This window comes from Dendrobates tinctorius, unplaced genomic scaffold (assembly GCF_039654945.1).
Source record: "Dendrobates tinctorius isolate UK_male_01 unplaced genomic scaffold, ASM3965494v1 ptg000303l, whole genome shotgun sequence".
NCBI lineage: Eukaryota > Metazoa > Chordata > Amphibia > Anura > Dendrobatidae > Dendrobates > Dendrobates tinctorius.
Window position 1 is genome coordinate 284,791 of NW_027361970.1, and position 22,759 is coordinate 307,549.

A 22,759-nucleotide genomic window follows, 5' to 3' on the forward strand; every position below is an offset into this window, starting at 1 on the left:
TATTTACAGGCCATGACATTGACCTTATGTGTCTTTTTTCAAGGAATGTTTTCACAGTTTTTGCTCTATGGCAGGATGCATTATCATCTTGAAAAATGATTTCATCATCTCCAAACATCCTTTCAATTTATTGGATAAGAAAAGTGTCCAAAATATCAACATAAACTTGTGCATTTATTAAAGATGTAATGACAGCCATCTCCCCAGTGCCTTTACCTGACATGCAGCCCCATATCATCAATGACTGTGGAAACTTGCATGTTCTCTTCATGCAGTCATCTTTATAAATCTCATTGGAACGGCACCAAACAAAAGTTCCAGCATCATCACCTTGCCCAATACAGATTCGCGATTCATCACTGAATATGGCTTTCATCCAGTCATCCACAGTCCATGATTGCTTTTCCTTAAGGGCCTGTCACACTAAGCGATATCGCTAGCAATATCGCTATAGCGTCACTGGTTTTTGTGACGTTATAGCGATATTGCTAGCGATATCGCTATGTCTGATACTTACCTCCGACCGCTCCCCCGCTGAATATCGCTGATCGCACGAGAACGTCCTGGACCGTTCCTCGCCATTCCTCGTCGTCAGCTTCCTGCTGGGCTTCCTGCTATGGAGACTAGCGACGCGTGGACGTGGGCGGGAGGACATCAGGATCGCATCGTCTGACAGGTAAGTAACGACCCCCGACCGCTGCGATGTCGCTGGTGAGATCTGCCTGTGTGGCAGCTCACTAGCGACCACTTAGCAATGCACCAGCAATCCTGACCGCGTCATATTGTTGGTCGGGATCGCTGGTGCATCGCTAAGTGTGACAGTACCTTTAGCCCATTGTAACCTTTTTTTAGGCATTAATGATGGCTTTCGTATAGCTTTTCTGTATGTAAATTCCATTTCCTGTAGGCGGTTTCTTACAGATCGGTCACAAACGTTGACTCCAGTTTCCTCCCATTTGTTCCTCATTTGTTTTGTTGTACATTTCCTGTTTTGGAGACATATTACTTTAAGCTTCTGGTCTTGACGCTTTGATGTCTTCCTTGGTTTACCAGTATATTTGCCTTTAACAACCTTCCCATGTTATTTGTATTTGGTCCAGATTTTAGACACAGCTGACTGTGAACAACCAACATCTTTTGCAACATTGCGTGATGATTTACCCTCTTATAAGAGTTTGATAATCCTCTCTTTTGTTTCAATTGACATCTCTCGTGTTGGAGCCATGATTCATGTCAGTCCACTTGGTGCAACAGCACTCCAAGGTGTGATCACTCCTTTTTAGATGCAGACTAACGAGCAGATCTAATTTGATGCAGGTGTTAGTTATGGGAATGAAAATTTACAGGGTGATTCCATAATTTTTTCCCTCAGAATTGAGTGATTCCATAATTTTTCCCCTATGCTTAGTTTAAAAACGTAACTATTACTGACTACCACATTTTTTGTTCTTGATTTCTTTTAGTGTTTCTTAAAGCCAGAAAGTTGCCATTTGAAATGACTTTAGTTTTGTGCAATGTCTGTGATTTGCTTTTTTTCTACAAAATTAAACAACTGAATGTACATCCTCCAAGGCCGGGGATTCCATAATTTTTGCCAGTAGTTGTATTTCTGAATCAATTAATGTTAGCTTCATTGGATAAAAAGACTGAGCTTTTCTTTCAAAAATAAGGAAATTTCTAAGTGACCCTAAACTTTCGAATGGTAGTGTGTGTGTATGTATATATATCTATATATATACTAGCTGAAGAGCCCGGCGCTGCCCGTGCATAGTAACTAACTACGGTTAGTTATAACAAGTTATAATGACTATATACACTCACTGGCCACTTTATTAGGTACACCTGTCCAACTTTGTGTTAAGACTTAATTTCTAATCAGCCAATCACATGGCGGCAACTCAGTGCATTTAGGCATGTAGACATGGTCAAGACAATCTCCTGCAGTTCAAACCGAGCATCAGTATGGGGAAGAAAGGTGATTTGAGTGCCTTTGAACGTGGCATGATTGTTGGTGCCAGAAGGGCTGGTCTGAGTATTTCAGAAACTGCTGATCTACTGGGATTTTCACGCACAACCATCTCTAGGGTTTACAGAGAATGGTCCGAAAAAGAAAAAAAATCCAGTGAGCGGCAGTTCTGTGGCCGGAAATGCCATGTTGATGCCAGAGGTCAGAGGAGAATGGGCAGACTGGTTCGAGCTGATAGAAAGGCAACAGTGACTCAAATTGCCACCCGTTACAACCAAGGTAGGCAGAAGAGCATCTCTGAACGCACAGTGCGTCGAACTTTGAGGCAGATGGGCTACAGCAGCAGAAGACCACACCGGGTACCACTCCTCTCAGCTAAGAACAGGAAACTGAGGCTACAATTTGCACAAGCTCATCGAAATTGGACAGTAGAAGATTGGAAAAACGTTGCCTGGTCTGATGAGTCTCGATTTCTGCTGCGACATTCGGATGGTAGGGTCAGAATTTGGCGTAAACAACATGAAAGCATGGATCCATCCTGCCTTGTATCAACGGTTCAGGCTGGTGGTGGTGGTGTCATGGTGTGGGGAATTTTTTCTTGGCACTCTTTGGGCCCCTTGGTACCAATTGAGCATCGTTGCAACGCCACAGCCTACCTGAGTATTGTTGCTGACCATGTCCATCCCTTTATGACCACAATGTACCCAACATCTGATGGCTACTTTCAGCAGGATAATGCGCCATGTCATAAAGCTCGAATCATCTCAGATTGGTTTCTTGAACATGACAATGAGTTCACTGTACTCAAATGGCCTCCTCAGTCACCAGATCTCAATCCAATAGAGCATCTTTGGGATGTGGTGGAATGGGAGATTCGCATCAGGGATGTGCAGCCGACAAATCTGCGCCAACTGTGTGATGCCATCATGTCAATATGGTCCAACATCTCTGAGGAATGCTTCCAGCACCTTGTTGAATCTCTGCCACGAAGAATTGAGGCAGTTCTGAAGGCAAAAGGGGGTCCAACCCGTTAATAGCATGGTGTACCTAATAAAGTGGCCAGTGAGTGTATATATATATATATATATATATATATATATATATATAAAGCTGAGAGTAGAGCCCCGCCCACTCCGCATAGCCACATTCACTATAATATCCCACATCCTCCCGTCAGCCAGAGCTACCGGACTACTACCTCTAATATCCCACATCATCCCGTCAGCCAGAGCCACCAGACAACTACCACTAATATCCCACATCATCCCGTCACAGCTGCCAGGCTACTACCCCTAAAATTAATATCCCACATCATCCCGTCAGCTAGAGATACCGGACTACTACCCCTAATATCCCACATCATTCCGTCAGCCAGAGCCACATCCAGTCAGCCAGAGCCACCGGACTACTACCCCTAATATCCCACATCATCCCATCAGCCTGGAGTCAGAACTAGTGGATTTGCCCTGACTTCCATACCGGAGATCCCTTTAAGAGAGGCCTGGGGTCAGTATCAAAGCGCATAGTGGATTTGCTCTCACTTCCATACGAATGATCCCTTTAAAAGGGGCCTTGGGTCAGAACCAGAGCACTGAGTGGATTTGCCCTGACGTGCATACTAATGAACCCTGGGGTCAGAATCAAAGCGCTGAGGGATTTGCCCTAACTTCCATGCAGGAGATCCTATTAAGAGAGCCTGGGGTCAGTACCAAAGCGCAGAGTGGATTTGCCCTAACTTCCATACCAATGATCCCTTTAAGAGACCCTGGGGTCAGAACCACAGAGTTGAATGGAGTGGTCCTAACTTCCATACCAGGGATCCCTTTAAGAGAGGCCTGGGGTCACAACCAAAGCACTGGATGGATTTGCTCTGACTTCCATGCCAATGATCCCTTTAAGAGGGAAGATGTGCCTATAGGATGGAGGATGTGTGATGTGTATATGGGCACGGAAGGGGGGATTCATTTGTGTCATGTGCTCTCTGCTCCTTTTTGGGGGGCAGACAATGGCTGGGAGCTTATGCTCCCAGGGATGCTAGATTCTCCCACCATGTAAGTGTCTGCTGAGGTGTTGTCAAGTGGGAAAACTTGCTCGTAGCAACCAATCACAGCTCAGCAAGGAAGTTGCAGGGAAAACTGTTGCTCATAGCAACCAATGACAGCTCAGCTTTTTTTGAACAGCTCTAGTGAAATGAAAGATGCTTTGTGATTGGTTGGTGATACACACATACATACATTCAGTTTTATATATATAGATATTGAATATTATCTTTTTTTAAAACAATGTTTATAGTTGTGTTTTACAATGCGATTTTTAACATGAGCTTTTACATAGAGAGAACTGCTGTATGTAAAAGCTCATGTTAAAATCGCATTGTATACGGATGCCATACGGATGTCACAATGTTACTAAATGCGAGGAAAATGCATCCTCGCATTGCAAACGGATTACATACGGATCACTGTTCCATTAACCTTTGTGTGGTTTTCGGCGGTCTCGTTTAGTGTGACTCCAGCCTAAGCCACACACCTAGATGTGTTCAACCCACGGAACTCTGATCCATCTGGAACGCACAGCGGCCATCTTGGTACGGCTCTGCGCGCTTGTGGGCTAACCGCCGGAAGTGACAAGTCCCGTACCAAAGAGCAGACCTGCTGCATCATGCGCTGCGTCAACTTCTTTGATCCACGTGATTGCGATACATAGCCTCCCATTGACACACCTTCATTTAAAGGTCTTGCGTCCCTCATCTCCGGCACGTCCCCTGAGGAAGTGTTGGACGAAACGCGCGTCAGGGTTGAGGGATAGACCTGCTCACTATACATTGCCTGTAAGTTTACCTAGCAGTGCTTTGCATTTATCTATATAATGTTTGATTAACTTTAATTGCCTATTCAACGTTGTATTAAGGTATTTCGTGTCCCTCTGAGTGTTATATTATTCGTCCACATAGCTGTATATGTAACTTTTACAAGTATATGAAATTCTGTATGAAAGACGTCTTAATCCTTTCTGTCCCTCGCACTGGAGGTTTTGTAGTTTTTTGTGTTGTATGTCTATTCTGTTTCTATCTACATAAAGTGAATTATAATTTGATTTATTTTCGGTAGTGTTCACTTTCAATATCTAGCGCATTATTCATGCGGTATAATAGTAAGTTTTGATTTATTATCCTTTTCAGTGACACAGTATTTTCATGGATCACCCCCTTTCATTTAATAGGGATAGAAGAGCAATAATCCTTCAGGTCTGTGTGCGCCATGTATGGGAAACATCATATCGCCTAGTCTCCTCCAACTATTGAGATCCATAATAAAGGACGATCACACTTTCCTTATTACGGTAGGTGTTTAATATCAGATAAGAAACTTTATAAAAATGTTGTACTGTACCAGAAATCGGTGAAATGAGAAAACAAAATAACAACTGTCAGCCTTGTCATTTATTAAGGCAGTATACGCTTTGACAGTCTTATTATACTTTGATTATATTGATTACAAATATTATCGTTATATTAAATATACAATAATTCATTTCTAAAATATAAGGTTCATTTTAGACCTGACGCATGACAGCATCTTGCACATGGGGTCCGTATGATTCTGTATTTTGGAGCCATAGGCCTTGTGCCATGTGGTTCCTCTGTATGACATGTTATTATGGAGATATTTGCCACAATTTCCCTTGAAAGCATAGAGTATGGGGTCGTAGATTTTACATGTGCCTATTATACATCAGCCCTTAGACTTTACACCTTTATTTGCTAACTTTGCATCTGCATTACGGCCGCCATGTCATCAAAGGTCATTGTCGCAAGGCATCGTTGAGAACGGGACTTGCCGGGAGCATTGCTGAGGCCTGTGAACGCTGCATGGGACGCCGGAAGGTGATTATATCACTATTTTTTTTTTTTTATTATTATTTTTAACTTTATATCTTTTTACTACTGATGCTGCATAGGCAGCCTCAATAGTAAAAAGTTGGTCACACTAGTCAAACGCTATGTTTGACAAGTGTGACCAACCTGATAATCAGTTTTCCAAGCAATGGTACAGATCGCTTGGAAAATGCTAGTATTCTGCAAGCTAATTATGCTTGCAAAATGCTAGTTTTTCGCGGTAAATACGTGGGAATTACGCATGCAGATTTCTCGCGTATTTCCCACAGCAGGGAGTTGCAGAATTGCCATGGAAATTTCCGTGGGAATTCCGGATGTGTGCACATAGCCTAACAGTGACATTATGACTACAATGAACATTACTACTGCAGCCAATCACTGAAGTCAGAAGTTCTGCTGTTACTGGTGGCATGAGCCACATATCCCAATGATTGGCTGCAGCTGTGATGTGTCACTGTCAACGTGACATCACCGCTGCAGCCAAAGCAGAGACAAGGGAGAAGCTGCAGAGAGCCGGCACTGGCCCAAAGGAGGGTGAGTACTGCCTGTATTTGTTTTTTGCACACCAGCTAGTCAGTTCAGGTCCACTATTCTAAAAATGGAAAACCAATTTAATTATAATGAAGTCTATTCCATTCCTGTCATGTTCTGTTATTTAACCAAAATAAATAGCGCTGCGTGCAATTCTATTTTTTGGTGTTGTTTTTACGTGAAATGGATAATCTGGGACTATTTTTTTCCCTTTTCTTTTGCTGTGGGACTAAGAACTGACAGGCAGGTACTACCTGCTGTTTTATCCGATGCCACCTCAGAGCAGTCATGGACCACTCATGCCGGCGATTCTGCTGCTACATGTCAACAGAGCAGCTCTTCCAGGTTGCTCTGTCGATATGGTGAGGCTGCTGATGTCATGCTGACTGACAGCTGGTTTTGTGCAATTAGGCAGCAGGAAGTCGGCTGTCAATCAGCATAACGTTAGCAATGATGTCCTGACAACAGATCAGAAAGGAAAAGAAGCCATTGCTCTGTCACCGTGACATCAGAAGCCACAATCACCAGCAGGAGCAGTCTATAACCGCTCTGAGCCAGCAGAGATCTGTGCCGGGCAGAACAGGCAGGTAGTTAGAAACCACCTCTCTGTTTGATCTTGGGCCTATAGTTAAAAATAAAATAGTCCTGGACAAATCCTTTTAAATGCCACAAGTAAAGAAAAGCTGGCAACATTGCTGTAGAAGTACTCGTGCTTGAGGAAAGGATACAAAGGGGAAGACCGATACCGTCCAACGTGTCGACCAATGGATGGTCTTTGTCAAGGAAGGTGGTGCATAGGTAAGGAGCCATATATATCTTCTGTTGGTCGAAATGGTCTTTCCTTTTGTGTCGGATCCAAAAAATATATATATATTTGCAGCAAGATTTACTACTTTTATCTTCTTTGATGCTCAGGTCTTCGCTACACCTTTTAAATGCCGGAGACCTTGATGGAAACTCGATGTACCATGTGATGCAATAGGGTCTGTCGGGTGCCTCTTTGGTACGTAGGTTACAGCTCCTTCCTCTGCGTGAATTCTATTTTCTTATCTCAAGATCAGAGTAGAAGCACAGAATTTCCTAACACAGATGGGACCCAAGATTTAGGTGTTTACTGAAACAGTATTGCCACCTGTAACATGTACTACAGCAATGAAAATGAGAGATATGAGGTTGCGATGGAACACATTATATAGTGAATAATGGAAGTGGCAGTAGCAATGTTCTCACAGCAGGCAGTCTGTTACTGATACATCATTGTCCATACATTGTATTTATTTACAAGGTTCAGTGATGGTTGAAGATCACAGTAGAAAAGACGTGTGACCACCTAAATGCTGGAGATAACGGTCTGAATTTCCGAATCTGTGGTGCTGCTCTTCCTACTGACTGACGTGCTGTGGCCAAACATCTCTGGCTTGAAGCATCCGAAGTGTTTCAAAACTTTCAGAGCATCGTTCCTGAACTTCGCTCCCACAAATGCATAGAGCAAGGGATTCAAACAACTGTGCAGATATCCAAATAATTCTGTCACCGTTATTGTTATAGGCAAATTATTCTTAACCGAGCAACTCTTTATCAATCCATATTGATCCAAAGTATCCAAAAATACCGCCACATTAAATGGAGTCCAGCATAAGAAGAAGACACCTGTGATCACCAGAGCAACTCTGACGGCTTTTTTCTTCTCTCGTCTCGGGGATCTACATAAGGTGGCTATTATGCGGGAATAACATATGATCATAATGATCATTGGAAGTAAAAATCCCACACTGTGATTAATAAATCTTCCGATTTGCCACCAAATATTGCTGGGGAAATAGTTTTGGTGGTACGTGCACCATGTATAATTGTGTAGTTGGTGAGTTCCCAATATAAACATATTGGGCAGTGAAAGCAAAAAGCAAACAATCCACACATAAGAGCAATAGAAGTGAATTGTCCTAATACTTCGATTCTTGAAGGTGTGAATAGCATAGATTATAGATAGGTAGCGATCAATACTGATACACCCCAGGAGAAGACTACTGCAATAGAAATTTAGGCGACTGATTGCTCCAACAAGCTTACAGAGGAAGTCCCCAAATTTCCATCCAACTATGGCCTCTGTAATCGTAAAAGGGAAAGTAACGAGCATCAGCAAATCAGCAATTGCCAAGTGCAAAAGGAAATTGTCAGTACTGGATCGTGAGCGATGTTTTCGCATCAGAATGAAGAGGACAAGGCTGTTCCCCATGGCTCCAACCACAAACACCAGGCTGTAGAGAAACGGGATTACAACAAGGTAGAGTTTGTTGTGTTTCTCGTGTTCTTGGAGGTCTTCATCCAAGGAACTCTCACATGTAAAACCAGTGTAGCTCTCGCTAAAATTAGATGTGGCGTCAGAATAATTCATCATCACCTGTTTGTAAAACACAAAAAAAGAGAAACGTTAGTGTTCATATATAAAATGTGAAGGCACAAGAATGAAAAAACAAAGCAGTGATTGAGGCAAAAGGTGCCCCCGCCTCCATGGTAATGTACTATCAAAAGATTAGCAATAGATGGGGGATGACTGCCGAATCAGACTGTACAGAGTTTGTTTTCTAGCCTGTACAGCTTTGTAGTCATGATATTAAAGTGAATCCATCATCAGGTTTGTAATGTAATGACAGCAGCATGAGGTAGGGACATACACCCTGATTCCAGCGATGTATCACTTCGTTTGCTGGGTGCAGCAGTTATGATAGAATCATAGTTTATTTCCGCAGCAGATCTAGCAGATCTCAGAATGCTGAGCTCTGTATAACCCAGCCCAATAATCTTCTGCTGATAAAACACTGATCGTATTGAAACAGCAAAACACAGCCTAATATGTGACAAATCTCTGAAATCAGACTCTCTTCTCTTACCTTTTGCTGCTCTCTGATTGCATAGCAAAGACCTGCTGACATATTTCCTTTAAAATGAGCACTTAAAAGTGAGAATCCAAATGTATTCAGTCTCTGACCATCTGTCATGATACCAGTGCTGGTGGACCTGCACTTCTGGGGTTAATGTTTTGATCTCAGTGCAGACTCTTACCTGCACACCTGGGACTTATTATGGTGGCCTCTCATTGCTTCTGGGAAAGCTTCTTATAGCCTCAGGAAGCTCCCATCCCTGTCAGTTATACTTTCCCCCTTGGCATAGTGTGGGGACCCCTGAGTGTGTTTCTGCTGTGTTCTGGTTGCTTGATACTCTGTGTACGACTCGGTCTGTTCTCTGGATATTGCTTGTTGGATTCTGCTTGGTACCTTCTATGTCTGTTTGGTTTTGACCCCTGCTTGGCCCCGACTATCCGTTCCGTCTCATCCCTGGTACTTTTCTGCTATCTCTGTGTATGACCTCCATTTTGCCTGACTCTGAGTATTTCGGTTTAGTGTCCTGCCATCTCTGGAAGCAGGACGCTAAGCCCCGCCCATTGCAGTCACATGACCATAGGTCCTTCACTGCTTGCTAAACTTCAGCGTCCCCAGGTCCTGTGTACTTTCCGGCTGTACCTGACCCTGGGCCCCCCTACAGTGCGGGTGAGTCCCTGCTCAGCAGAGGCTGCACGCCGGCGCTGACAGGACCTTGACATTATAAATGACCATTACGTTTTTGGGGGTTTTTTGTGCAGAGAATTATGGATCCCATACAGTCTCTGGCTGACCAGATGAAAAATCTGAGTCAGATGTTTCAGGATTTATCTCTGGAACAGCAAGCTCTTGCTCATTCTCAGCAGCAGGTTTCTGAGACAGTGCGAGGGGCTTTATCTGCTGGGTCTCCGGGGGCTGGGGCGAGGGATGTTGTTCTGGTGTCCCCGGAACCACCTGTTAAACTGCCTGACTTCTTTTCTGGGAACAAAAAGGAGTTCACGATCTTCATGGAGGGTTGCAAACTTTTTTTTAGTTTGAGACCACGTTCCTCTGGGGACGAAAACCAGAAGGTAGGGGTAATTATGTCCTTATTGAGAGGGTCCCCACAAGCTTGGGCTTTCTCCCTTCCTCCCACTGCCCCTGAGAGAGTGTCTGTGAATGCATTCTTTGAGGCCCTCGGGCACATTTATGATAAGCCTGACCGAGTGCGATTGGCAGAGGACATGGTGATGAGCGTCTGTCAGGGGAAACACTCGGCTGAGTGGTTTTGTACTGAATTCCGCTGCTGGGCTGCAGAGATCTCTTGAGGCGATGCTGCACTTCGAGGTCTCTTTCGCAGAGGCTTGTCCGAGTGGCTGCAGGATGCCTTGGCGTTACATCCCCCACCTAACTCTCTCGAGGACACCGTGACCCAGGCCGTCCGGATGGACCGCAGGCTGCGGGCCAGAGGGGTGATGCAGGTGGAGACTCCATTGTTCCCCAGTGGACTGCCCCTGAGCTCATGGACGTAGGCGTCCTCTCCCTGAAGGATATGGAGATGAAACGCCGGAAGGACAAGCAGTTATGCTTTTACTGCGGTAAAACGGGACATTGGAAAAGGGAGTGTCCTGATTGCCATCTTCGACCCGGTCGGCAGAAAACGACTAGGTCTGGGTAGTCAGCGGGGAGACTACTCAGACCCTCAGGTACCCTTTTCCTCGATTTCTAAGGTTTTACTTCATGTGGAACTGTTTGTGGACGATAGTTCTTTTCCCTCTACAGCCTTCGTGGACTGCGGATCATCGATTAATCTCATTGACTCCCAAATGGTCACACGCTGCAAGATAGGGACAGTTAGGCTCAAGGTTCCGATCAAGGTGGTGGCCATTGACTCCTCTCCCCCTCACTAAGGAGGGAATTCTCTATATGTCTGACTTGTTTTCGCTCAGAGTGGGCGCTACTCATGTGGAAAGCCTAAGTTGTTTGGTTCTGGACAATCTACCTGCAGGGTTGGTGTTGGGCATGCCCTGGTTACAACGCCATAACCCAGTTATTAACTGGAAAACGGGGGAGATTGTTCAATGGGGGTTTAATGATTTTAAGTTGTGTGATAAATCTGCACTGCTGGTTGAACCTGTGAAATCTGTGTCTGTATCATCTGTCGAGCTGGAAGGTATTCCGGAATGCCTGAAGGACTTCGAACATCTATTCTCTGAAGCGAGGCCGAGACGTTACCGCCACATAGACCCTTTGACTGTGCTATCGAGCTGGTCCCGGAGGCTAAATTACCTAAAGCCCGTCTGTTTAATTTATCCGGCTCTGAGCGCTTGGCTATGAAGGACTACATTGTTGAAAATCTGCGCAAGGGACACATGCGTCCTTCAGTCTCACCTGTGGCGTAAGGTTTCTTTTTTGTAAAGAAAAAAGATGGTGGGTTACGTCCCTGTCTCGATTTTCGGGAGCTTAATCACATTACTGTACGGAATACGTACCCCCTTCCGTTGATTCCCGATTTGTGCAACCAACTATCAGGGGTAAAATGGTTCTCCATACTAGATCTTCGGGGGGCATATAATTTGATAAGGGTCCGAGAGGGGGATGAATGGAAAACTGCGTTCCTCATGTCCGAGGGACTGTTTGAAAATTTAGTCAAGCCGTTTGGTCTTACCAATGCCCCCGCCATATTTCAGAATTTCATCAACGTGGTATTCTCGGATCTCATTGGTCGTTTTGTTGTTATCTACTTAGATGATATTTTGATATACTCCTCCGACAGGCATTCTCATCTAGAACATGTACAAACTGTTCTCCAAAGACTGAGAGAAAATCATCTGTTTGCCAAATTGGAGAAATGTGTATTTTGTGTTCAAGAATTGTCTTTTTTGGGATTAATTGTATCCTCTGAGGGTTTTCGCATGGACCCCAAGAAGGTGCAGGCCATTGCGGATTGGGTGCAACCCCAAGATCTTAAGGGTCTTCAGTGCTTCTTGGGGTTCGCCAATTATTACCGCAAATTTATCCGGGGGATTTCACAGGTGGTCAAACCACTCACGGATCTAACATGCAAAGGTGCGGATGTGAGAAATTGGTCCTCGCTCGCAAAAGAGGCCTTTGCGACTCTGAAAAATTGTTTTATGTCTGCTCCTGTGTTGGTACAGCCAGATCTGTCCAAATAATTTGTGGTGGAGGTGGATGCCTCCGAGGTGGGGGTGGGGGCAGTGTTGTCCCAAGGGCCTGCCACTCTTACCAACCTCAGACCATGTGCTTTCTTTTCCAGGAAGTTCTCTGCTGCTGAAATAAATTATGATGTAGGCAATAGAGAGCTTCTTGTGGTCAAGTTGGTGTTTGAGGAGTGGAGGCACTTTTTGGAGGGAGCCAGTCACCCGGTTACTGTGATCACTGATCACAAAAATTTGTCTTGCATCGAGTCTGCTAAAAGATTAACGCCCAGACAGGCCCGTTGGTCGCTTTTTTTTTCTCGTTTCCAGTTTACTATTACATTCCGTCCAGGATCAAAGAATGTGAAGGCTGACGCCTTATCTCGCAATTTTCATCCTGTGTCTGCCCCTGAGCCACCGTCCTCCATTCTGCACCCTGGGGTGGTGTTAGCAGGGATCTCGTCTGAATTGGAACGGGAAATTGAGGGGGCCCAATCGCTGGCTCCTGCAGCCAACCAGGGGGCAAGTTGTTTGTCCCAGAGCAACTTCGCCTTAAACTCTTGCAAGAGTTCCATGAATCCAAGCTGTGTGCTCACCCTGGTATATCAGCCACGCGACTGGCGGTGGCTAGGATCTTCTGGTGGCCTACCCTTGGATCTGATATAAAGAAATTCATTTCTGGTTGTGGGGTCTGCGCTCGTTCTAAAAGCTCTCATAGCCGGCCGGCGGGGGAGCTGATGCACTTGGCAGTTCCCGAAAGACCATGGACCCACCTGTCCATGGATTTTATTACCAATCTTCCCTCTTCCAGGGGTAATACGGTGGTATGGGTAGTGGTGGACAGATTTTCAAAGCAGGCTCATTTTGTACCCCTGTCCGCATTACCTTCTGCTGAGACCTTATCCAGGTTGTTTGTGCAGCATGTGGTCCGCTTGCATGGGGTACCCCTGAATGTGGTGTCTGATCATGTTGTGCAGTTTGAGGCTAAGTTTTGGCATGCTTTCTGCAAAAAATTAGGGATATCTCTGTCCTTTTCGTCTGCATACCATCCCGAGAGTAATGGTAAGACGGAACACACTAATCAGTCTCTGGAACAGATCCTCAGATGCCTGACTTCTGCTAGACAGAATGAATTTGCCTTCAATAGTCGGGTGAGTCAATCCACTGGTATGTCCCCTTTCTTGATCAACTATGGGTTCAGTCCTCATTTTGGTGAGTTTTCTCGTCTAGATTCGGGGTGTCCCAGGGCTGAGGACTCTGTTCAGCGGTTAAAAGATACATGGGCAGAAGTCCAGCGGCGTATATCTAGGTCTCAAGGCAGGTATAAGTTTTTCGCAGACAGGAAACGAACACCTGGTCCCATATTTCAGGTTGGAGAGAAAGTTTGGCTTTCCACGCAAAACATTAAGTTAAAGATTCCGTCAGCCAAGTTGGGCCCCAAATTCATTGGCCCGTACAAGATTGTGTAAAAAATCAACCCAGTGGCGTACAGGCTGTGCCTTCCACCCTCTTTCAAGATCCCTAACGTCTTCCATAGATCTCTAATAAAACCCTTTGAAGCAGTCCGGGGAGAATCCGAGTCCACTGCTCCTCCGGTTTCGGTTGAGGGACATGTGGAATATGAGATTGGTCACATCGTAGATTCCAGGTTGGTACGACGGTCAGTACAGTACCTAGTTCATTGGAAGGGGTATGGGCCGGAGGACAGGTCCTGGGTGCCGGCCCGGTTTATGCATGCGGATCACCTGGTTCGGGCTTTCCATGCTAGATACCCGGGCAAGCCTGGGGGTCCAGAGGCCCCCCGTTGAGAGAGGGGTACTGTCATGATACCAGTGCTGGTGGACCTGCACTTCTGGGGTTAATGTTTCGATTTCAGTGCAGACTCTTACCTGCACACCTGGGACTTATTATGGTGGCCTCTCATTGCTTCTGGGAAAGCTTCTTATAGCCTCAGGAAGCTCCCATCCCCGTCAGTTATACTTTCGCCCTTGGCATAGTGTGGTGACCCCTGAGTGTGTTTGTGCTGTGTTCTTGTTGCTTGATACTCTGTGAACGACTCGGTCTGTTCTCTAGATATTGCTTGTTGGATTCTGCTTGGTATCTTCTATGTCTGTTTGGTTTTGACCCCTGCTTGGCCCCGACTATCCGTTCCGTCTCATCCCTGGTACTTTCCTGCTATCTCTGTGTATGACCTCCATTTTGCCTGACTGAGTATTTCTGTTTAGTGTCCTGCCATCTCTGGAAGCAGGACGCTAAGCCCCGCCCGTTGCATTCACATGACCGTAGGTCCTTCACTGCTTGCTAAACTTCAGCGTCCCCAGGTCCTGTGTGTACTTTCCGGCTGTACCTGACCCTGGGCCCCCCTACAGTGCGGGTGAGTCCCTGCTCAGCGGAGGCTGCACGCTGGTGCTGACAGGACCCTGACACCATCTAGCCTGACTCACAGACATAGCTTGCACTAGAAAGACTGAGAGAAGCAGGGGAAGAGCTCTTTTCTATATAGAACTTGTATGCCTCTTCTTTAGTGCTGCTTCTCTTGGGTTTTTTACTAGCGCTCCAGAATATGTTTCTGATGAAGGCCTGAGAGATGGCTGAAACGTAAAATTGTACATACAGAGGATTGCCATTCTGAAGTAAATTTCTCATGAGTTTTTGCATCTATTTTGGAGTGCCAAGTCCTTGTCTTACAGTATGGCATAGTTGGACTGGAATCATACTTGAGCCCCCATATAGTAACGAGCGCCACACAGCTCTTTGCTTAATAAATTATGCAGTCTGTATTGTGAAATCTGGTGAACTATCCATTTTAAGATTATGTGTAAAGTTGCTTTTTTATGTTACCTGTCTGAATCCTGCTCATATAGGTACTATACACATGATCAGGTTTTTAAATACATCAGTTAGGACTGCTCTGAGATGGGTACACCTTGATGTTTGCTAGAGCGGCTTAGTATACATTTTTTGCAAAAAAAACGTATCAACCAAACACCCTGTTTTTTATCATCTTTTTACTAGCACTTGCTGTTTACTGTTACTCCTTTACAACAGAGTATTTTTATACGTTTTTTTTACTGTGCTTTGATATGGTTCAGTCTTTTTTTTTTATTTTAGTTGCATCGGACATACACTATAGCTCAATGATCATTGACAACACTCAAAAACAGGAGAAGGTAAAAATCATATAAATATTAACTGTTTCTGACACCGACATGAATATTGCACTTAAAGGGAATCTGTCGCCAAGTTTTTGCTACCCATCTGAGAACAGCATGATGTAGGGGCAGAGAACCTGATTGCAGAGATGTGTCACGTACTGGGCTACTTGCTGCAGGTTTGATAAAATCCCTGTTTTCTCTGCTGAAAATCTACCAGTTCTCTGAATGCTGAGCTCTGTATAACCCCCACCACATCACTGATTGACAGCTTTCTGTGGACACTGGCAGCTTTCTGCCTATGCAAAAACAGTGTTGGGGGTGGAGTTATACAGAGCTCATGAATATGGAGGACTATAAGGCAACAGGTTTGCTAGTCCTCTAGTGATAATATCCTGCTGCTAAAACTGTGACCTCAAAACAACAGCAAGCAACTCAGTAAATGACATATGAGATTAGGTAGCAAAAACTTGGTGACTGATTAACCCTATCACATGAACAATTTTATCATTTAATATTCATCAGGACATCAGCTTCTAAATGAAATCCCCAAATACGTGATATCCAATGCGCTGCATTATTGCACAGATGAAATATGCACATTTGCAATACAGGAGTGCTGCCTTTTGGACTACTTTGTTCCACTGCAAAGATGCCCTTACGAGGAGGTGAGATCAGGTTGTCCTGCTCACGGTAGGCCGAAGAATTATCTGGGCTGTCTACAGTTTACTTTCAACCCTACTGTAGGAGAAATGAATGTTCTGAGCCCACAAGAATGAGGGACACTTTTTGTATCCACTTTCTGTTTCACGGCCAAGCCCTAAGTCAGAATAGTCAAGGAGTCCAAGGTCAGAAGCCAGGATGGTACCTCATAAACAGAAGGAAGAGACAAAAGCGTAGTCAGGTAACGTTCCGAGGTCAGAGTACCAGAAGGTTAACGGATCAGAGCCGAAGGGGTTATACAGGCGGATAGTTAGAACCAGGTCCAAGGTCAGGCAATGAAAGATCAAGCATACAGAACTCAAGGCACAGAGATAACAAACCTCACTTATCTGAATGTACATCTGGCAGAGGTCTGGGAAAAACAGCTCAGGTAAGTAGCCTGGCAATCACCTGCAAAAATGTGTAAGGAGGTGGCAGGTCCCCTCAGTTCCATCCTCTTCTCCTGCCATTTATATGTTAACTACCTTAATGGTACTGTGTATCCCTGTATGTTCTAGGTAATTTATGTACTGTAACTGTTATATTTTGTATTGTGGATGTTCTCCTTTAAGTGTTGCATAAGCAATGTATAATGTCCTGCAGTCCATTGTAAACTGCTGTGCTATGTTCCTATTTGTGTCACTAAATCAATATAGTAAGTAAAAGGGAAATGGGAGTGTAGTCAGCTCACCCGTCTTCTGCAGGTTTCTTGTGTTGAACATGCACGGATTCACGCACAAGAGACATGAATCTTTTCCACGGTGGATTCCATATATCAAATGGATAACAAATAGTTCAGTCTTTATACACAGAGGGAGCAAGACAAGATCATCACAAAATAAATATAGTAAGTAAAAGGGAAATGGGAGAGTAGTCAGCTCACCAGTCTTCTGCAGGTTTCTTGTGTTGAACACGCACGGAGCCGCCCTGATCAGAGGCGTAGTCAACAATGAGAAATAGAAGAGATAAAGATCTCCATTGTGTAGTCCGATAAAATCAGTTTCTTTATTCAAGACATATTAAAAATAGATGTATCGAGTGTACAATCAGGAAAAAAAGGATAGGGTCCCCGTGACAACCAACGCGTTTCAACCTCTTGCGGTCTTAGTCTTTGTATGATGTGAGATCCCTTGTCCAAACCTTAAATAATTAACGGCGCAATACAACACAGGTGCAGTTATTAAAAACCTTAAAAACACAGTCAAATCCATTTGGACTAAATGAAAAAATAACAGAAATACATATCATAAAGAACCTATATAGTATGATGAAATATATTGATTGAGATTATATTAAGATAATTCCAAAAGATGCACATATGAAAAAACTTTTTACGGTAACAACTTGTGGCTTATCATGACACCTAAAAAACCGATTCAATCATATTGCAATATGAGATCCAAAAAAAACATTGATAGACTCCGTAATAGAGGCCATCCGAATTGGAATCTTCATAAGGCACAAACTGTTGTTAATAATATCAATAGAAATTCTCTTATTTCGGAGTCTACTAGGTTGGCCAAAAAGGATCAAATTTCTTCCATTATTAATTTTGTCATTGAATTCAGCCCACAATTTGATACCATTACTAATATTATAAGGAAATATGTTCCCATTTTACACAGTGATTTCAAATTGTCTCATATTTTAAATAATTCTCATTTGCGTTTTGTGGCAAAAAAGCGCCATCATTAGGACGCATACTTTCTCCGAGTTTATTCACGAGCAGTCAAAAAAAATGTCAACAATACATGGTTAAATTATAACGGCTTCTACAGGTGTGGACATCACCCTCGTAAAACTTGCAACCACGTACGTAAAAGTAAAAGATTCACATCTGTTGTAACAGGTTTATCTTACCCAATCACTATATATATGAACTGTAATACGGTGGGTTTAATTTATTTGATAGAATGTGTAACCTGTAAATTACAATATGTGGGATGTACAATTGGCCTGTTTAAAAAAACATCTCTCCAAAGCAGTGAACTCTACTACTCACAATATCTTAGGCCGGTTTCACACTAGCGCTTTTTCAGCGCGCGCACGGCCGGGGGTAGCTCCGCCCCCGATCCGGCTCTCTGCCCGGCGTGCCCGCCCCTTCCTTGTAGCGCCGCCTCCTAGCGGACAGCGGCGCCTGCGATCGGCGCACCCTATCTTTAGCATAGGGTGCGCCGATCGTGCGCAGGCCGTGCGCTAGTTGCGCTTTGACCTGCGCTGCGCACTTTTGACGGTGCGCCGTGCGCGCCAAAATCGAACTTTTCGGATTTTGGCGCGCACGGCGCACCGTCAAAATTGCGCAGCGCAGGTCAAAGCGCAACTAGCGCACGACCTGCGCACGATCGGCGCACCCTATGCTAAAGATAGGGTGCGCCGATCGCAGGCGCCGCTGTCCGCTAGGAGGCGGCACTACAAGGAAGGGGCGGACACGCCGGGCAGAGAGCCGGATCGGGGGCGGAGCTACCCCCGGCCGTGCGCGCGCTGAAAAAGCGCTAGTGTGAAACCGGCCTTAGCGGTATCTTACCATTGTAAAACAGTTCATGCGGGTAGCACTAATACCATTGTGGCCATAGGCATTGAAACGTTTAATTAATCTATTAGAGGAGGCGATTTCAGAAGCAGAGTTCTGAATCGCGACTCCTTTTGGATTTTTAAATTAAATACAAGAGTGCCTTTTGGCTTAAATAAGCGACAGGCTGTCATATTGCAATGTGATTGAATCAGTTTTTTAGGTGTCATGGTAAGCCACAAGTTATTACCGTAAAAAGTTTTTTCATATGTGCGTCTTTTGGAATTATCTTAATATAATCTCAATCAATGTATTTCATCATAATACATAGGTTCTTTATGATATGTATTTCTGTTATTTTTTCATTTAGTCCAAATGGATTTGATTGTGCTATTATGGTTTTTAATTACTGTACCTGTGTTGTATTGCGCCGTTAATTATTTAAGGTTTGGACAAGGGATCTCTGTTATGAATGGGTCACCGAGGAGGATAGCAGGCCCAGGCTAAGCCACAGAAAACCAGAGAGGTTGGTAACTAAGCGGATTGTAGACCCCTGATCCTATCCACACAACTAGCAGTAGCTGTGGAGCGTACCTACGATGATCCTAGATGCCTCGGCACAGCCGGAGAGCTAACTAAGCCTAAAGCAAGAAAGTGGAAATCTAAACTGCCCTGGAGCAGACTCCAAAGTAATAGATAGCCCCCAAACATATATTGTCGCTGAGACAAAATGAAAACACAAACACAGGCAGAAAAATAGACTGAGCAAACGATGGGGCCCACACTGACTAGACAGGACAGGAAAGGAAAGACACTGTCTGCAATCATGCAAAAAACCCTGCAAAAAGTCCAACACGTCTGATGCACAAAAAACACTGAAGTCGCACGACTTTGCCCCCACTATATCAGCACTTCAGTATATTCTGAAAGCAAAGCAAAAAGAGACCAATATAACAGGGGACAAAACAAACTGGCACAAGCAGTAACATAAGGGCGGTGATTCAGCACAGTCCCAGCCGGAGCTGGCTGACCCGCACAAAGCAGAGATAGACAAAACCAGATCAAATACAAACAGAATAGCAAATGAACCACTTAGCTGTACCATGCAGGGAAAGAGCAGGAGACATCAGACCTCAGAAGTCACAGGAAGAAAATCACCAGCAGGGATAGAGGGAGTCAGCTGTCTTAAATCCCAATAAGAAACCCCAGATCTCCAATCGTCTTCCTCATTATCAGGTGGCAAGCCTCTGTCAATCAGATCAGCTCCACTACCTCCAGTAACCACCAGAGGGAGCCCAGAAAGAGAACTCGCAACCCCTCTGTCAATCTGACCAGCTCCACTACCTTCAGTAATCACCAGAGGGAAGCTATAGAGAGAATTCACAACAGATCTCACTTCATACCATCACTAAGACCGCAAGAGGTTGAAACGCTTTGGTTGTCACGGGGACCCTATCCCTTTTTTCCTGATTGTACACTCGATACATCTATTTTTAATATGTCTTGAATAAAGAAACTGATTTTATCGGTCTACACGATGGAGATATTTATCTCTTCTATTTCTATTTGTGTCACTGTTGCAGAGTTAGGAACAGACAATAGTTAAAAAAGGGGCTGGGCTTGCACTCACAGGTGAAAGGAAGCTGCACCTTCCTCAGAACTGCCTTGGACTCTGGCTAGGGCAGACGTGTTTCAAGACGGGGTATGGCCAGAATCCCCCCAATTGCCCCAGACATCAAGGACTCAAAGGACCCCAGGGACTCAGGAAGGGTCCCAAAGACAAAGAAGGCTAACGACTGCAATACGGGCCCCAGGTCTCTTGAAAGGCCCCTGCTTCTGTATGGGTTATCCCCTGCGTGCGGAATTCCACTACTCTTTGGCTGCTGCAACTGCTGTGGATGCGGTTGGAAAGTGTGACAGGAAGAGAATAGCAAAACCAGTGTTGTACTCGTGCCTTTCTTCTTCATCATTGTTCAAAAAAAATTTATTTTCCCCGTTGGAATACAGCTGCCTTCCGGACCCTTTATTTGCCTGGACTGCTGTGACCCAAAGAGAAGGTAATCTGTGGGGAAAGAACTGTGTTGGACCCATCTGTCTATGTTCAAGGGATCATGGGTGCTCGCTGATAGTGTGCTCAGTGGACTCTGCCGATGTACTGTACCCCCCATGCCTTTGTTACAAATGAACACTTGGACACAGCCTCCCAGTCTCAGATTGGGTAGTTAAGTTGTCAATCAACACACTGACAGCTCAGCACTTCCCTGTACCAGATTGGACGGCTGAGTTGTCAATAACTGCAAACCAGACACACTAAGGGGTGGAACCGTGACAGTTTGCAAGTTTTTTACCAAGGGGCATAACTTTGAAGAACAGGGGTCCTTGTGAAAAAAGAATCATGCAAGAATCATTGGAGCAGCAACAATGGGAGGAGGAACTCCGTATCAATAAACTAAATCTCGTTAAAGGTCCTTTTTAATTTTGTCTGGCTTCTTTGGGTGGGGTCTACAATGGAGGTTTCCAAACAAGCCTCCAGAACCAAGAAAACACAATTCACACTGTACTGCCTAACTCAACAAAATTGTATATACTTAGCTGAGAGAGCAACGAGGGTTCACAGACTATAATTTTAAGAAATAATATTTTCATACACTGATGAAAAAACATCTTGAAAGTGGTGAGAAATTGAATTGTATTTAGCAATTAAACTTTATTTATATAGAAGCGGTGGACTCTATGTCTTATAGCATATGCCATATACATGTACTGTAAGTGAACTTGCATAATAAAAATATCACTAATCATTATTTGGTACTGCACTACTTGCTGACGTTGAGTTTTTCTTCTGTATTTTTATGTATGAGCTGTACAGTTGTGTCCAAAAGTTTTTAGACTGACACAAATGTTGCTTTTTATTATAATTATTGTTATTATTACTATTATTTATTTATAAAGCACCATTGGTTCCATGGTGCTGTACATGAGAGGGGGTTACATGCAAGTTACAGATATCACAGTAAACAAACTAACAATCACAGACTGATATAGAGGGGAGAGAGGACCCTGCCCTTGCCGGCTTACATTCTACAGGATAGTGGGGAAGGAGACGGTAGGTTGGGGGTTGCAGCAGCTCCAGTGATGGTGAGGCGGTAGCTCCAGTAGCGGGGATCATTGCAGGTTGTATGCTTTCCTGAAGAGGTGGGTTTTCAGGTTCTGTCTCAAGGATCCGAGTGTGGATGATAGTCAGACTTGCTGGGGCAAAGAATTCCAGTGGATGGGTGCTATTCGGGAGAAGTCTTGGAGGCAGTTGGGTGAGGAGCGAATAAGTATAGAGGAGAGCAGGAGGTCTGGGGAGGACCGGAGATTACGTGAGGGAAGATATCGGGAGATTAGTTCAGAGATATATGGAGGAGACAGGTTATAGATGGCCTTGTAGGTGAGTACTAGTAATTTGAATTGGATACGCTGAGGAAATGGGAGACAGTGAAGAGATTTGCAGAGGGGAGAAGCGGAGGAGTAGCGAGGAGAGAGATGGATTAGTCGGGCGGCAGAGTTAAGGATGGACTGGAGAGGTGTGAGGGTGTTAGCAGGGAGGCCACAGAATAGGATGTTGCAGTAGTCGAGCTAGGACATGATGAGGGCATGCACAAGCATTTTCGTAGATTGATGGTTGAGGAAGGGATGGATTTTGGAAATATTTTTGAGCTGGAGGCAACAGGAAGTGAAGAGAACTTGGATGTGTGGTTTGAAGGACAGGGAAGAGTCAAGGTTTTCTCCGAGGCAGCGAACCTCTGGTACGGGGGAAAGCGTGATGTCGTCAATTGTTATAGATAGGTCGGTAAGGAAGATCTGTGAGATGGGGGAAAGATGATCAGGTCAGATTTGTCCACATTGAGTTTGAGGAAAAAAGAAAAAAAGAAACAAAATCTCAAGTACAGAGTACATTATATTTAGTCTTATAATAGTTATCCCATCCAGGATACTATTG

General features: G+C 44.5%; 1 protein-coding gene across 1 annotated transcript in view; it reads right to left on the reverse strand.

Annotated features, from left to right (window-relative positions):
* Positions 1 to 5,301: 5,301 nt before the first annotated feature.
* CXCR5 (C-X-C motif chemokine receptor 5) overlaps positions 5,302 to 22,759 on the reverse strand; it is a 31,888-nt gene continuing 14,430 nt past the window's right edge. The window contains exon 2 of the mRNA XM_073560709.1: positions 5,302 to 8,796. Within this exon, the coding sequence (XP_073416810.1) occupies positions 7,726 to 8,796 (1,071 nt within the window). The 3' untranslated portion in view covers positions 5,302 to 7,725. The remainder of the gene's footprint in view (positions 8,797 to 22,759) is intronic.